The following is a 14,034-nucleotide window of genomic DNA, read 5'->3' as shown; positions in this document are numbered from 1 at the left end:
ACAGAAGTCTCCAGGGGTAAAAGTTGTTAGACGACTCCTTGTAAGAGTTATTGCCCTTGAAATGGGTAATTGATTTTTTTTTTTAAGTTTTCAGCCAATATCTTGAAAACTATGATAGATAGAAAGAAACTTCCTATTAGTGAAGGGATCCTTATGATAAGTCTTAGCATAGTCTTCTTCAGTATAAATAGAAAGAAACTTCCAATTAGTGAAATGATCCTTTTAATAAGTTCTACCATAGTCTGCTTGAGTAAAAATTTTGGATAACTCGTTGTTAAATTTATTGCCCTTGAAATGCAAAATTCAACAAGGCGAGTGATTTAGGCTCCTAGGAGCCTCTTGTTTCTTTAAAATTTGAAGGAACAAATTTTGAAATCACACCTTCTGAAGAAGCTATTCATGATTATGCTTTGCCCAAATCCTGATTCTTACAGAGACTGATACTAAATTAGAGATCCAAGTACATATCTCATGAAATCAGTAAAACATGCAGTGTTTCGCGTAATCGAAAACCTAACGAAATTTACATAATTGAAAGGAAGTAGAGAGATTTTCACACTAATTGAAAGATGTGGTAGTTTGCATATGTAAATTAGAAAAGTTCGTAGATGGAAATTAGATTATACAGAAGGGAAACGATGTAAGAAGTTCAGGTAACATTTAGTCAGGAGTATACCTAGAACAGAAGAGGAATGTGGATACTGAGGCAAAACAGAAGAGGAAAGAATTGTAGGTTCACAGAAATAAAAATATGATAATATGATTTTTACATCAGAGGAAATATCGAAATATTAAAGGAACGCCGTTTTGGCAAGAAAATACACAAACGCCAAAACAGAAGTACAATTCGGATCAGTGGGACCATGATGGCCAATAAAGTGAAAACAGGAAACCGAGACGAGCTACATACAATTTAGTAAAAAATACAATTACATAAAACAAAACTGAAAATACACACATACACACCACAAAGCAACTTCCAAAAGAAACTAAAAATGATAGTGATATCAAATACTTAGAAGAGTAAACATGGCCTGCTGTGACATCCGTCATATTACAAGTAAGTAAAAAGTTCAGTGGGTTGTCAATCCGGAAAGACCAATCTAACTAAATATCTTGTCTCGTCTAGATCTGCGAGATAGAAACTCAATATCGGTCAATTAAATTTATATTACTATAAATTTCAAGCGCTTTAGGCTATGCAGAGACACGTTACTCCACTAGGTTTTGTGTAAGGGCAAGGAAAAGACTCCGGTTAATGTCCTGTACTGAAATGACGTAAAAATAAAAGCAGAATGAATTAAATAGTTCGCACAACACTGTTACAGATAAAGTAAATTACTCTTACTTAAAATTTGGAGAGGCTCCTTACAACATCAAGAGGCTCCCAGGAGCATGAATCGCTCACCTTGTTCAATTTTTGGCTTTCAAGGACAATAACTCTAGCAATGAGCTGTCTGACAATTTTGATCCCTGCAAACTTTTGTAGGCCTTATAACGATCATTTCAACAATTGAAAGTTTCATTCTATCTGTCATAGTTATAAAGATATTGGCTAAAACCGAAAAAAAACGCCATTTTTCACTTATAACAGAGCAATAACAGGGAGTTGTCAGACAACTTTGATCCTCGAAGACTTTCATAGGCCTCAAAATAAGAATGATTTCAGCAATTGAAAGAATTCGACTAAACCTTACGGTTTTTGGAGATGTATGAGAAAAACTGCCTACTGACCCCTTTGTTCTATTTTTAGTAACGGCCGCCATGTTTTTTCAAGGATCAAAAATCCCTACATCAATTCTATGATCATGCTGAACACTTTCACTTGTGTCAAAATTCAGCTGAATCTAACGGTTTTGGAGATATATGCGAAAAAAACTACTGTCTGGCCCTACGTTCTATTTTTAGTGACGGCGGTCATGTTTTTCGACGGATCAAAAATCCCCAAATCTGTTTTATACAGGATACCCCAAGGAACATTCATGCCATGTTTGCTTTCAATTGGTCAAGTAGTGTCAGAGTGGAAGAGTTTTGAAAAATTGTTACATGTAATGACGACAACGACGACGAACGCCAATTGATGGAAATAGCTCACATGGCCTTCGACCAGGTGAGTTTAAAGGGAATTGCATTTAAAAAAAGCCAACTTCTGTGGTGATGATATACAAAATTTAAAGGCAGTACATATATCCCTGTCTTTGATGCTAATCGCTCTACAAAGAAAGTCAGTGTACGAGGTGTAAATATAAATCGAGAAAGGGGAAATTCCCATTTTTGACTTAGGAAGAAGTTTTAACTGGTTCACAGTTTGAAGAATATAAGCGTTTTCGGCAGAACTGTGTTAAAAAATATATGTTTTAATAGGTTTACATGTTATTAACTAAATCGGACTTACACTGTCTTTTAAGGTGAAAAGTTGACGATTTCCTGATTAAATTGAGAATGTAATCCAGAAGATCCAGAAATCAAAATCGGTTTATTTGAATGAGTTAACAGTCAACAGATTTTTCAAATAAAAAAAAGGTGGGGTCGGATCGAATTCGTGTTGAATTTACTAGTTATTGTATCAAAGACGTTTCCTGCACCAAAAAAAAAAACCCTAAAATGAAGACATACGACAGATAAATCAAATAACAAATTACATCCTGGATAGAATGAGTAATCAAGGGAACCAAGGTTATAGCGGTAATTAAAAGAATGTAATCCAGGGATAAAGACCCAACATGGAAAACAGACATACACAACAAAGAACATACAGTAAACTAAAATCATACATACAAAGTAACGAAAGCAAATGAGCAACTCAGACTCCACTAAAAACTGGGAGCATGGACCAGGTGCACCGGTAGGGTAAGCGTCCTCTGCTTTTCTAGAAACACCCGCCGAGTTGCTCATAAAAAGTCAAGTCCGGGGTAGACAAACGAGGAAAGGAAAACTATGACCCGCTGAATAAATCAATTTGCATGGTGCAGATGGATACACCATAACGATCCACGAATTCATGATGACGACCATAAAACTTCTGTAGTAATGACTTCGATCTTGTAGCAACAAAACCCTGTTCCAGAAGCTATTTGTTAGAGTTCTAGCGCGATACAAAAAGTCTGCATAGTTTCGGCAAGCTCTGGCATAACGTATCAGTTGTGATATGAACACTCCATACGCAGGTGTTGAAGGGATGTTACCACAGATGAAAGGAAAGTTGACAATTTTTATTGAAAAGTCATCACGTTTGTCGTAAAGTTTGGTCAAAAGTTTTCCTTTACCATCGATTTCTAAGCGTAGGTCAAGATATGAGGCCGACGTCACAGTTTCTGTAGTATCCTTTACCTCAAGTTGGGGTAGATGCGATGTATGAAATCCCCGAAATTAGGATTGTTTAAAGATAATACGTCATCTATATAGCGGAAACTGAGATTAAAGGATCTAGCTGAACGATTTCTTTCTTTTCGGATCAGAATATAACACTTTACATTACAATGGTGGGCCCAGATATGTTCCGACATTGGTCCCCCTTTTTGTTTGGAAAATGTTGATTTTGTGCAAATGAGCAAAGGATATAGCCTGGAACCTCTTTCAAAATCTCCAGATTGGCCCGGGAATATTTTTCAGCCAATACAAATCTTGAATGCAACAAATTAATGGATCGCAGGAGCGCATCCCGGATTTGAGTTTAGGGAGGGGCGTTAATTGAATTAAATGTCATGCAAAGAAGGCAAAAAAATATTATGGGGTGAAACTTATGGTAAAAAAATGTTTCTTACTGATTTAGAGGAGGCGTACGCCCGGCACGTCAGTCTTTGGATCCGCGCCTGGATCATCGTGTCAATACATACAACAGAAAAAGAAACGAGTTTTATCTTTTCTTTTGAATTTTATATACTTGTATTATAGTAGTAGCGCGCATTATTACCAGTATCCTTTTTTCACAAAAACACTTTGTAACACTAAAATTAAATGCACTTATGAATATGCCATGCTCGTGGGTGGGGTTGCTTCATTAGAAAAGATAATTCACAGAACGGGCTCTTTCTCCAGTGTTTGGAATATGCCCAACTGCATTAGTTTATAATTACTGTTGCTTTTCCCATGCATGCTTCTCGTAACGTATATATGGTTCATGCACTGTGGGGAACCCCTCTAGCAATGTGGTCCTATCATGACTTTCATTCTTTCGACCGTGTTAAACTAGGCGTGAAATGCTTCCTGAAGAAGGTTAAACAACAACTTATTGACATTGGTCAATGACCTATATTAGCATAATTGATTACTCTAGCATGAAAACCCATTGAAAATTTTTAACCAGGATTAATAACATACGGCACACTACCACCACGATCAACTCTGTTTGTTTTCTTTCTAACTATTGACTGCTTTATTGTTATCACGTGACTTCTAGCTTGTGAAAAGTCGGTTATCACCAATCCACTGCGTAGAGATGGAGGGTACAGTTGGAGGGACTCAGCTACACTATGGCGACTTTATCGTCATTGTTGGATATTTTGCATTTGTATTGTTCGTCGGACTATGGGTAAGCAGAATTTCTACATTGGTTCCAACAGCTCGAGGTTAAAAGCAAAACCTTTTTTATCTCAGAATATTACATGCCTTTATAAATGGCAGTGTCATTTGAATTTATAGAAGAATCAGTGAAATAAATCACTCAAAGATTTGATTTATTTTATAAACTATACGTTGACCAATATCAGGGAATAATGTCAATGTTAAAACATTATCTAGAAATTTCTCTTCTCTTTCTATTGATTTCTGTGTATTTTACAGTCCGGAATCGAGTTTAGTGAAAATTTTTATATATTGGTTTTGATGATGACATTAGTTCGTACAGTCGTATTTTTCAAAACAATAAGCTTAATTTACAAGAATTTTTTTAAACCTTCTTAAAATTTACAATATTGTTTTCTATTGACGTAAAACCATAAATAGATCAAATTTAAAACTTTAAACATTTAAATATGGAACGCCTAAACTGTCTGATGAGATACACATTTGTTTATGTGTTGTCAATTTTATATTACCTGCATGTGGTTTATTTGTATTTACGTTATGTAGGAACATCTTTACATGTGTCGTTTTGTCTTTACGTTCTGCCATTTCGTCTTTACGTTCTGTCATTTCGTCTTTACGTTCTGTAATTTTATCTTTACGTTCTGTCCTTTAATGATTACGTTGTGTCAACATATATTTACGTTATGTCGATCTGTAAATACTTTATGTGCATTTTCTTTTCTTTACGTGCAGTGATTTCTTTTTTACGTGAGGTGGACAAAAAATTCACGATGACGTGTGACCGCGGAACTAGTCGATCGTGTAAACTTCAAATCAGTTCGTAAGAGGCAAAATAGACGTCACAACGCCGATTAGAAAAATATTGAACGAAATACACTTGAGTAGTCTATCCAGTCACCCTACAGTATTTATTCTATAGTAAAAATAGCTTATTTGTTATTTACGTTCAATACTATCACAATTGATACACCTGGGACTCTGTTGATGACTTATGGCGATTTTTGTAGTCAGAATATATTTTTTTAATTCCAAAAACATGGGAATTTCGACTCCCGCGAAAATTTGCATAAATTCGACTACACAAGTCATTACGTGACTAAATTTAATTTTCTACATTAATAAACCACCAAAACTAATTTTCAAGAAAGAATTTCAAAAAAAATGTTAAAAATATTACCCCTACTTCTAGAAAACTAGTCTCAGTATCAAACATAATTTTCATTCGAATCATACCGACACTTTGAAACTCATATTTTAGGCATTCATAATTAAGATAATGATTTACTCAACATATCTGATCAATTCAAAACAAAACTTCTTTGTATTTTTGGCTACTTTTTATACCTCGTTGAGGCAAAAATCATTTTTTTAGCTCACCTGTCCCAAGACCATGTGAACTATTGCCATCACTTGGCGTCCGTCGCCGTCCGTCGTCGTTAACAATTATGCAAGACTCTTCTCCTCTGAAACCACTTCACCAATTAGAACCAAACTTGTTTTGAATGTTTCTTGTGGTATCCTACATACAACTGAAATGGGGATTTTTGTTTCGTCGAAAAACATGGCTGCCGTTACTAATAATAGAACAGAGGGGTCATACCGTATTTTTTCACATAGATCTCCATAACCGTTAGATTTAGCCTCATTTTGACAGGCTAAAAGTATTTTGCATGTTTAGATCTATCTGTGGTAAAATTTTCGTTGTAATCTGTTAAGCCATGATGGAGTTACATGTATTGCCATTTTTCGATGTTTTTTTGCTTTTTTTTAATGTTCAAATTATCTAATTCCACAATTTTCTCCTCTGACACTACTTGACCGATTGCAACCAAACTTTGTTGAAAAACATGACCGCCGTTACTAAAAATAAAACATAGGGGTCAGACAATAGTTTTTTTGCATATATCTCCAAAACCGTTAGATTTTGCCAAATTCCTTTTATTGCTGAAATGATCCTTATTATAAGGCTTACTAAAATCTCCAGGAAGAAAAGTTGTCAGACGTTTCCTTGCAAGAGTTATTGCACTTGAAAGGTGAAAAATGATTATTTTTTTAAAGATTTTAGCCAATATCTTGAAAACTATTATAGATAGAATAAAACTTTAAATTGTTGAAATGATCCTTATGACACGACCTACAAAGGTTGTGGGGATTAAACTTGTGGATGACTCCTTGTTAAATTTTTTGTCCTTGAAAGACAAAAAGATATGTTTTTAGCAGATTTCAGCCAATATTTTGAAAATTATAATAGATAGAATGAAAGTTTCAGTTGATAAAAGAATCCTTCTGATAAGTCCTACCAAAGTGTTCAGTGAGTCAAAATTGTTGGACAGCTCCTTGTTAGAGTTGTTGTCCTTAAAAAAAAGACAAAAAAAAAAATACCTAGATGAGCTATTTAGGGTCCTTGGAGCATCTTGTTTACGTTTTTTTATACTTCCAACTTCTTTTTTTTCTGCAAAACGAAGTAAATTCACATGTGTATGTATCAATATGCCGCCAAATGTCTCAGCTTTACAATACCAAGAAAGTTGCGGTAACACTTGGGTTTTGTACCAAAATGAATACAATGGAACTCTGTCCAATAGAAATCGCTTAAATTGACATGTCTTTCAATGTAAAAACCCCTAGAGTATTTTTTCTTCAGTAAAAAATGGCTTACTAGTATTTGTTATTTATGTTCGGGGATATTCACAACTGATACTTCTTGGATTCTATTGGTGACTTGTGGCCATTTTCGTAGTCAGAATTTATAAAACCCAAACAAAAAATAATAATAAAAATAAAAAATGCAAAAAATGGGAATTTCAATTTTCCCGTAAAAAGTCGCAGAACTTCGACTCTACAAGATATTACTCGACTAAAAAGTCTCAAATTTTGAATCATTCAATAGAAATTAAATTTCTTGAATTAATAAACCACCATTAACTGATTTTCAAGAAAGACTTTTTTAAATGTTTAAAAATTTAACCCCTTCCCCGAGAAAACTGGTCTCAGTATCAAACATTCACAGCATACCGACACTGTGAAACTCATATTTTAGGCATTCATAATTTAAAAGATAATTATTTACCCAAAATATCTGTACAATTCAGGTGTGTGATTGTTTTTATAGGGTTACAATTACTATAAAATCGTAAAAAGTTGAATTTACAGAATTTCTTCTACATCACCCGTTATTATCTTTTTTCAGAATATCGTAGTTTAAACAACTTTTGTGTGATACAGTAGATATGTACAGTGTCTAAGCTTTCAAATCGGCCAGGTAATTAATATTTGAACTTTTCCAAGTAAAGTTGGTGCAAAAATTACCACCCCTGCCCATGAAAAAATACCTCAACATTTTCCAAAAATGTTAATTTTTAACATATAAACGGTGTACACTGGGCATGTTGCGGGTGGTTGCTTTCATTATCGATGCATCCAACATATTTGCTAATTTCAGGAGCGTAGGCGACAATAATGTGTTTTTTTTTCATAAAAATGTTAAATTCCGGAATTTCATTTTTCTTCCATTTCACCCTTAATTGGTTTATTTTTTTTCAAATACAAATTCAAAAGTTTTGAAATACGTAATTCAAAAGAGCTTTTGTATATTAAAATACAACTATATACTGTAGTAGCTTTTTAATGAGCCCAGGATATACAATTACTTGAACTTTTTCAAGTCAAGTTAGTGCAAAAATTGCCCCTACCCATGATAAAAACACCTTAATACGGCCCAATGCCTATGCTTATTAGAAAGCTAAGATGCTAAATAAATATGTTTAGATATGCAAAGGCATGTTTGAAGTACGGTACTTAAAAAAATTGCACATAACAGGTTTTAAAATGAAAGAAAATATAAAATTAAAAAAAAAATCCCCTCTTTACTATGAAAAACACAATATTTTCACATTGAAACTGGAAACAATACGCCCCTGTAATGAGTAGATATTGAATACGTCGATAATTAAAACACTAGTACCCACCATGTCTTTTTAACATCGATTATATGCTAAATATAACACTTTGGTTCATGTTGAGGTATTTTTTCATGGGTAGGGGGTACTCCTTACACTAACTTGACTTGGAAAAGTTCTAATATTTATAACTTGGGCTCACAAGAAAGCTACTAAACTATATAGTAATGTTTATTTACAAAAGCTTTTTTTGAAGTACGGTAAAAAAATACATATGCCAATTAAAAGTGAAATGGAAGAAGAATGAAATTCCGAAAATTCCCCTTTCTACGAAAACACATTATTGTCGCCTTGAAACTAAAATAATACGCTCATGAAATGAGCAGTGATGTTGGATATATCAATGATGAAAACAATAGCACCCAGCATGCCTATTGTACATCGTTAATAAACTTAAAACTAACATTTTGGTTCATGTTGAGGTATTTTTTTTTCATGGGTGGGGGTGGTAATTCCTCACCTTATTTGACTTGGAAAAGTTAAATTATTAATTAATTGGGGTCAGTTGAAAGCTTAGGCACTATATACATCCAATGTATCACACAAACACTTGTTTAAACTTACGGTATTCTGAAGAAAGGTAATAACGGGTGATAAAGAAATTCTGTAAATTCCCCTTTTCTTGATTTATAGTAAATGCTATCCTATAAAGAAATTCAAACGCCTGAATTGATCAGATATTGATTGATTGAGTAAATCATTATCTTAATTATGAATGCCTAAAATATGAGTTTCACAGTGTCGGTATGCTGTGAATGAAAATTATGTTTGATACTGTAATGTTATTAACATGTTTTGAAAATTCTTTCTTGAAAGTTAGTTTTGGTGGTTTATTAATGTAGAAAATTAAATTTAGTCACGTAATAACTTGTATAGTCGAATTTTTGCAAATTTTCGCGGGAGTCGAAATTCCCACGTTTTTGGAATTAAAAAAATATATTCTGACCACGAAAATCGCCACAAGTCATCAACAGAGTCCCAGGTGTATCAATTGTGATAATATTGAACGTAAATAACAAATAAGCTTTTTGTTTTTTTACTATAGAATAAATACTGTAGGGTGACTGGATAGACTACCCAAGTGTATTTCGTTCAGCATTTTTCTAATCGGCGTTGTGACGTCTATTTTGCCTTTTACAGACTGATTTGAAGTTTACACGATCGAACAGTTCTGGGGTCACACGTCAATTTTTGTCTACATCGCGTAAAGAAGAAACCACATCACGTAAAGAAGAAATCACTGCACGTAAAGAAAAGAAAATGCACATAAAGTATTTACAGATCGACATAACGTAAAGATGAAACGACATCACGTTATAAGAAAACTACTGCACGTAAAGATAAATCCACATAACGTAAATATTTGTTGACACAACGTAATCATAAAAGGACAGAACGTAAAGATAAAATGACAGAACGTAAAGACGAAATGGCAGAATGTAAAGACAAAACGACACGTGTAAAGATGTTCCCACATAACGTAAATACAAAATGACCACATGTAATTATAAGACCACAGCAAGTAATATAAAATTGACAACACGTAAACAAATGTGTATTTCATCAGACAGTTTAGGCATTCCATATTTAAACAATAACCCAAAATGGCATCTGTACACTTTTTTGTTTTTGTCTATAGTTATAGTGTATGTCATTATTCAGGCTATGGTTACAAATAATCTGAAATCAGGTCTGTGGGGCTACTAATTCTAGCTGATTATTATTTTTTTAACTAATCTCAAAGCTCTCTTTTTAGCCTCTTACTCTCTAAGATGCCATCCTGAAACCTGTCTCACTTATCTCAAAGCTTCCTTACTGAGCCTCTCTTCTCTTAAAGCTCCATTCCTGGACCACTGACTTTTGCCTACCAGAATTTAACTTTTAACTCACCTCAAAGCCACCTTACTGTATCTCTGACTTTTTTTCTCAAGATCAGTTGATGGTGCTATGACACTTACTGATCTCACAACTATGATTTTCAATTGTCTCAAAACTTCAACCCTCAACCTCTGACTCACGAATCTCATTGTTCCTTTCTTGGACCTCTAACTTTCGCTCTTCTCAAACCTTCTTTAATCAATGAGCCTTTTACTCTCTCTCTCTCACTCTTAACCAAAAAGACTCTTTTCCATAACTTTGACTCTCAGAATTCCTTTCCTGAGCATATGACTTCCACTTTCACTAATCTAATTTGAATTAAATTTAACTAACTTCTGTTTTCTTTGTCTTTACAGCATCATTTTTTGTACTTTTTATTATCTGAGTTCCTTTTTCAAGAGCACCAAAAATGGACATGGCCCTGCTGATTGACACATCTTTCTCAATTTTTTTGGGAAAGTTTGGTTTAAGTTCAAGGGGAGATAACTCAAATAAATTGCTATTTACTCTTTTTTCCAGTCTTCCAGGAAAAACAGAGGGAGTGCTGGTGGTTATTTCTTGGCTGGCAGGAACATGAACTTTATATTGGTAGGTTTCCATATCAACATTGCAGTTCTAGTTCAAGTATCATGAAGTTTGTTGTATTTTTCATAATTGGACATGTCAATATCAGATCTTAATCTGCTAGTCAAAGACTACAATGTACATGTACATGCATATGATTATTTCAACAGTGGAATATATCAGTTTCTCATTTCTGTTTTATACAGGATTTACCATAGAAGATACTGTAGATATCTCTGTTATTTCAATAAACAATGTACAAATATAAGTTGTGGGATGCTGTGTAAAACAAGTAAAGTAAATGGCCAACTGTATATTTTACCTATATCTCAATTCGCCTACAGTGGTCATCTCAACAAAAAGATTTATGATAAAAGAGATGACTTTAGTTTTAAATTTTTAAAGTTTCCTTACCTGTGCAGCAATATACCTTCATCTCATGCATATGGTGCTTATATTTCACAACTGATTTGTATTGAATTGAGCATGTATTTCCTTGAACGCCATAAATATTTGCATGATAGACTCCTGAATCAGGGTTGTGAGGAAAATGCATCTCAAACGGTCTCTTACCAAATTCTTTTCAAGATATCAATCCTTGGTTTAAACATACTCAGTTTCTTTTATAACAATGAGAAATGATTACTTTTTGTAAATTATTCTTTGTGCTGATGTGACCACTGATTTACCAATTATGAAACTGTAGCATGTAGATGCTATTTTATCACCACATGTACATTCACGCCGCAATGGAAGACATGGTTTGACAACTGTAAAATCTAGATTTAATGTACAATTTCATTTTAAATGTCTTTACCAAGTCAGGACTATTGTGGTACAAGCTACTCCAGTTGTGTAATATCTATTTTGTTAGATTTGATTTGGACTCGACTTGATTATGAATCAGATTAGTGTTTGGTAATATTTTTGTTACCCTTATTTAAGAAAAAATTACAAACATAACATGATATCTTTATTGTTGATCATAGTTTTTTATGCCCATTGAAGACAGGTTGTATTTTGGTATACATATATCTGTCCGTCCATCCATCTGTGTATCCATCCATCTGTCTGTTGATGTTAATGTAGTGCACAGTAACTTGGATCAAATTTGTTTTTTCTAATGGTCTAGTGGAGTTTTTTAGTTTCAAAGTTTTGAGAATTTATTTAAAAAAAGGAAATGTTTCAAGATGTTATCCAATACTTAGCATGATAAATAGCATGATGACTGTTTGTTGCAATTGTTTGAAGGTCTGTATACATTTTGGTGAAATTTCTAATATTTTTTTTAAGTCTTTTTCATGGGTTCACTTTTCATATATTACATTGTAACTTGAGAACCCCTTGTTCAATAAACTTCAAATTTCACACAATTGTTTGTTATAATGGTCTTAAGTTCTGTTTACCTTTTTAGAGAAAATTTTTACTATTAGAGTTTGTGGACTTCTTGATACTTTTTGTTCACATGTCACTTGAGAACTTGAAAACTTGATAACCCCTCATATAGTAAACTTCTTACTTTACTCAGTTGTTTTTTTACATGGTGTAATGGTCTGTATACTTTTAGGAAAAAATTCAATTTTCAGTTTCAGAGTTTTGGGACTTTTTAATTAAGGTTTTTATATTATTTTCCATCAATTTTTTCTTCTTCCAACATTTACTTTGACATGGCCCTACTTCGTCATCTTTCAAGATATCATTACCAAATTTGGACAATCAATAGATCTCACACAGGACTTTTACAGGATGACTCTACTAAGGATTTCATCATCTGTTACAGAAGTTATCTCCCTTTTTTAGGCATTTTTTTAACATGGTCCCCCTATTAATTTTTTAAGCATATTATGATCATACTTAATTAACTTTTAGACATCATCATGTTCTATAAACAGATGACCCTGCTAGGAATTTCATCATCTTCTTTATGAGTTATGTTCCTTTGAAGCAATTTTTTTTTTCAATTGTTCATACTTAACTTTTGAAAATTTATATTTTGAGAACCGGAAGTCATATAGACATGGGACCTTAATTTATTATCCTTTGTCCATTTTTCCTCTCATTTGCACCAAATTTCAAAGGTCACAGAGTCTTTTCACTGCAAATTTTAGGCTTTGACATTAAGAAAACCATAAGAGATAAGTGCATACATGCAGTGTGCGAAATGACCCTCTTGATAAGTTCTTCAGGTTACCAAGTGCAAAAAGGAAACTGTTGTGCAGGATGACTTGTTTTTATCAAGCAACAGTTGTAACATATACATTAGGTGGAGAAAACATTCAATGGAAAGACCTTTCAACTGTTTTACAAACAATTAAGCAATTATGCTCATACGGTCCAGATGATCGATCTATTGTCATCACTTTGTGCCTGTTGTCATTTTTCAAAAATCTTTTCCTTTAATATCTTTAACAAACAATAAACAGACTAGTTTTTATATAGTAATTTATGTCACTGTAACTTGAGAAAAGATGTCCCTGTATACTGTATTGCCACTTCAACATTGCATTCATAAGAAGTGTTGCATCATATATGTAATATATTATTGTGGAAATTTAATGCATTTAGCCTTTAAAACTGTTGTTATTTTTTAAGGTCTATCAACATGTACTAAATAGAAGTAGTACAAGCGTATCAACATTTTTGAAGTGCTTGATCATATATACCATGTACGGACTTTCCTTTTAGACTATCCCTTTTGACTACTGCCTAGACTTTATCAATTCAGTAATTTTATTATTACCCTTTATTAGGGGTACTTAAGGAGGGTTTCTGACTCGATGATTCAATGGTTTTAAACTATATTGTAAGCTGAATACACACATAAGAGTGAATTTAATCCTCTTAAGTCATCTGAATATAAAAATACAATAAATATTAGGATGGTTTTGTACATGATGTTTTGTTTCATTTAAGATATGTAGTACATACATGTATTATAAGCACATGTGGTCCTGGTGATCTATTGTCATCATCTGTCATCCTTTGTCATTAAGTTAGTTTATGGTATTAGAGGAGAAGATTTTTAAAAAAGTTAATTTAAATTTTTTTTAAAAAAGGGAATTGTATAAAATGTTTCCTTCCTGAAGAACCTGTAAGTTAGGTTTGT

The 14,034-nt window shown here is 33.2% G+C and overlaps 1 protein-coding gene across 1 annotated transcript in view; it reads left to right on the top strand.

The window, feature by feature from the left end:
• The first annotated feature begins 4,254 nt into the window (after positions 1 to 4,254).
• LOC148611964 (sodium/glucose cotransporter 4-like) overlaps positions 4,255 to 14,034 on the top strand; it is a 35,869-nt gene continuing 26,089 nt past the window's right edge. The window contains exons 1-2 of the mRNA XM_088593016.1: positions 4,255 to 4,531; positions 10,884 to 10,952. Of these exons, the coding sequence (XP_088449142.1) occupies positions 4,439 to 4,531; positions 10,884 to 10,952 (162 nt within the window). The 5' untranslated portion in view covers positions 4,255 to 4,438. The remainder of the gene's footprint in view (positions 4,532 to 10,883; positions 10,953 to 14,034) is intronic.

This window comes from Perna viridis, chromosome 7, assembly GCF_037379345.1.
Source record: "Perna viridis isolate PV_CMFRI_1.1 ecotype Kerala chromosome 7, ASM3737934v1, whole genome shotgun sequence".
Lineage (NCBI taxonomy): Eukaryota > Metazoa > Mollusca > Bivalvia > Mytilida > Mytilidae > Perna > Perna viridis.
The sequence above is the reverse complement of the archived record's forward strand: the minus strand, read 5'-3'. Positions and strand labels throughout refer to the sequence as shown.